Below are 3,408 nucleotides of genomic sequence, written 5' to 3'. Positions count from 1 at the left end.
CGCCTGTGGCTGCACCTGTCCTGCCCAAGGCCTCCCGCCCCGTCCACTCTGAGCGCATTGGGCTGCGCACTGGGCGACTCCCACGTTTCTCCCCTTCGAGTTCCTTACTCAGCCCCCAAACCTCCCTGGCGTCTACAGGGAGGAGGGAGCCGTGTCTCAAGGGGTCGGGGCTGGGGGTGCTGAGAAGATGGGAGAAGGAGTGACACCCGGTGTGTCCCGGTCCCAGTCAGGGAAGGGAGGCGACCCCTCCCCGGGGAACTTCATGCTGCATCTCCACCCCTGAGCACCCCAATTCAGGGGGGCAGATCTAAGAGGTCTAAGCCGGCCCCCACCCCCACCCCCACCGCTGAGAGGGCCGCTGGCAGCTGTCCAGGGCAGACAGCTGGCATTGGGCACCGAGGTCGAGGAGGGTGGGGCTGAGGCGCGGGCTCCCGGGGACGGGTCCAGCCAGCAGCTGCGGGCACCAAGCCGGGCACCCAGGCTGTGGGCAGGGCCACCCGCAGCGCTCTCAGAGGTGCCTGGAAAAGTGACTCGTATGGGAGGGTCTCTTCCTCGCGGGGTGAGGGGCCCCAGGTGGCGGTGGGCCCAGCTGAGCGCCTACCCCCCCATTCTTGGGGGGCTCACGGAGCCTCCTCCTGGGACGCACGGGCAGTGGGTGCTCTGACGGGCGGAAGCCCTGCCACCCTGTCGATAGAGGACAAGGACAAGGACATGGCGCTGAGTGTGGGACAGGCGGCAGCGCTTCCTTCGCCGCAGGCTGCACACACGCGTCTTTATATTTAGAGAACGAGGCTGGCCAAGGCCTGTCCACCTTGGAGTCACCATCAGCAGAGCCTGGAGCGCTTCTATTTATACCGCCTCAGGGAGATGCTTCCAAACTTCCTGGGGTTTGGATCTGCCTGTGGGAAGGTGGAGTGGGGGTCACAGGAGGTCAGGCGGGAGCCGCCTGCCTCACATTCTCCCCCCCTCACCACCGCCCCCCCAGGACAAGGACAGTCCTAACCTTGCTGTGGAACACAAGCAGAAGCAATATTCGGTGATGAACTCAGTGGCGTGCTTTTGGGGGATACATCAGCGATGGGGCGCAGGCCAGAACGGAATGGTTCATTTTTGTCAAGTGCCTACGTGTTCCCAAAATAGTCGCCATTCCCATTGGGGAACGGAGCCGGCAGCTGGGACAGGTGTGGGCCCTCCGGGATATAAAACACCCCGAGGGCGGCGTTTCCTAAAAATGACCCGTCAACTCGAGAACGAGGAGTGTGGTTAGTGCAAAGGGTCGTCAGTTCAAAGCTACGATGGTTTCATATTTAGCCTTTAAAAAAACATGTTTATTTATTTGGGTCCTATTTCTCTCTCTCTTTTTAAATAGAAAAGATTGTTTATTTTTTAAAAAAATATATATTTTTTAATTGATTTCAGAGAGGGAGAGAGAGAGAAACATCAATGATGAGAGAATCATGAGCAGCTGCTTCCTGCACGCCCCCTACTGGGGATGGAGCCCACAACCCCAGGCATGTGCCCTGACCACAGTGGAACCCAGGACCCTTCAGTCCCCAGGCTGACGCTCTATCCACTGAGCTAACCAGCTAGGTCTCTCTTTGTTGCTTGATGAGTCTGGCTAAAGGGCCATCAATCTCGAACTCTTCAAAGAACCAGCTCTTGGTTTCATTGATCTTTTGTATTGTATTTATTTTTTAGCCTCTATGCCATTTATTTCTGCTCTGATCTTTGTTATGTCCTTCCTCCTACTTACTCTGGTCTTTTCTGGTTGTTCTCTTTCTAATTCTGTAAGTTGTAGGGCTAGTTTATTAAAATTTTTTCTTGCTTCTTGAAGAAGGCCTGTCTTGCTATGAACTACCCTCAGGACTGCTTTCACTGTGTCCCATAGACTTTGGGTTGTTGTATGCTCATTTTCATTTGTTCCCAGGAGGTTTTTTAAAAATTTATTTCTTGATCTCATTGGTAACCCATTCATTGTTTAATAACATGATCTTTAGCCTCCGGGTGTTTGAACGTTTTTGTTTTTACTGTAGGGGATTTCTAATTTCAGGCCACTGTGATCCAAGAAGATGCTTGATACGATTTCAATCTTCTTGAACTTGTAGAGACTTGTTTTGTGTCCTAACATGTGGTCTACTTTGAGAATATTTTAAAATTGATTTGAGAGAGAGAGGAAGAGAGAGAAACCTAGATTTGTTGTTCCACTTGTGTTGGCATTCACTGGTTGACTCCCTGACCGGGGATGGAACCCACAACCTTGGCACATCGAGACGATGCTCTAACCAACTGAGCTACCGGGCCAGGGTTCACAGTTAGCCTTTCCAATGATTTTGGAGGACGATGAATAATGGACAGACCCACATTTCATTTTTAATACTTGTGTCCTGCTGTGTCATGGGTAGTGGAGATACTAGGAAAAAAAGCGGGGGGGATAGCTTCAATTTTGGTAGGAAGAAACGTGCTGTAATTCACTAAATACCTAATAACTTGTTGACATTTTAAACGGGAATGGAGTTAGTATTTTCCAAAACTCTTGCTCAAGGCAACTCCTCTCTCTCCTTAGCAAGCTTTTCTTTTTTAAAAAATCTTTATTGTTGAAAGTATTACATGTGTCACCTTTCCCCCCCATTGCCCTCTCTCTCCCCCGCTCCCCCGAAACAGCAAGCTTTGCTAAGCTCGGAGTCCACTAAATACACACTGCAGGCACTTAATACACAACTCTCAGCTAAGAAGCCTTCTGGGCCAGCAACCCCGGGAAGACGGGGCCTAAGACCACAGCTCATGCGCTCGGCCACAGAGGGGGCCGGCTTAGCCTCTGCCGGGCCACCGAGCGGCTGCTCAGTCCCATTCGGGTCTTGTTGGACTCTTGGCTGAGGGACAGAGGCAGGAGCAGGCGGGAAGCCACCTCCATCCGTGCTCGCCCTGGGAGCACAGTGCTGTGCTCCCGCCGAGTGAGTGGCAGGGCCCAGAGCCTTGAAGAGTCCACACCACGTCGGCCGGGCGCTGGGCTGAGCGCCTGCTTGTCTGCAGCCTCAGCTGCAAGCTGTCCATTGCTCACACCTCCCTTCTCTCAGCCTCGTCCCTCCAACTCCTGAGAGAGAGAGAGAGCGCGCTGTTCAATAGTAGTGCTGCCATAGGGTAGTGTCCTGCAGTCATTAAAAAAATGTCTCTTGAAGAAACCTGAAGCCATGGCTGCTCAAAGGAGATGAAGTTGGCCCTTGGAGGGGGAGTGAGAAGCCTCAGGTCTCACAATGGCTGGTGGCCGCCAAAGGCCACGGCACATAAGGACACACAGCGCGTCTGTGGGATTAAACTTCCATGGGGGGTGGGGTGGAGGGGCAGAGGCCGTGGGACAGGAAACACCATCCACAAAGGCCCCTGGGAAGGAGTGATCAGGAAAAAGGCTGA

The 3,408-nt window shown here is 53.3% G+C and overlaps 1 protein-coding gene across 1 annotated transcript in view; it reads right to left on the bottom strand.

Moving 5' to 3' along the window:
* Positions 1–2,911, bottom strand: part of ACTA1 (actin, alpha 1, skeletal muscle) — a 6,155-nt gene extending 3,244 nt beyond the window's left edge. The window contains exon 1 of the mRNA XM_014536009.1: positions 2,828–2,911. Within this exon, the coding sequence (XP_014391495.1) occupies positions 2,828–2,911 (84 nt within the window). The remainder of the gene's footprint in view (positions 1–2,827) is intronic.
* Between the last annotated feature and the right edge of the window lie 497 nt (positions 2,912–3,408).

This window comes from Myotis brandtii, unplaced genomic scaffold (assembly GCF_000412655.1).
Source record: "Myotis brandtii unplaced genomic scaffold, ASM41265v1 scaffold1026, whole genome shotgun sequence".
Lineage (NCBI taxonomy): Eukaryota > Metazoa > Chordata > Mammalia > Chiroptera > Vespertilionidae > Myotis > Myotis brandtii.
The sequence above is the reverse complement of the archived record's forward strand: the minus strand, read 5'-3'. Positions and strand labels throughout refer to the sequence as shown.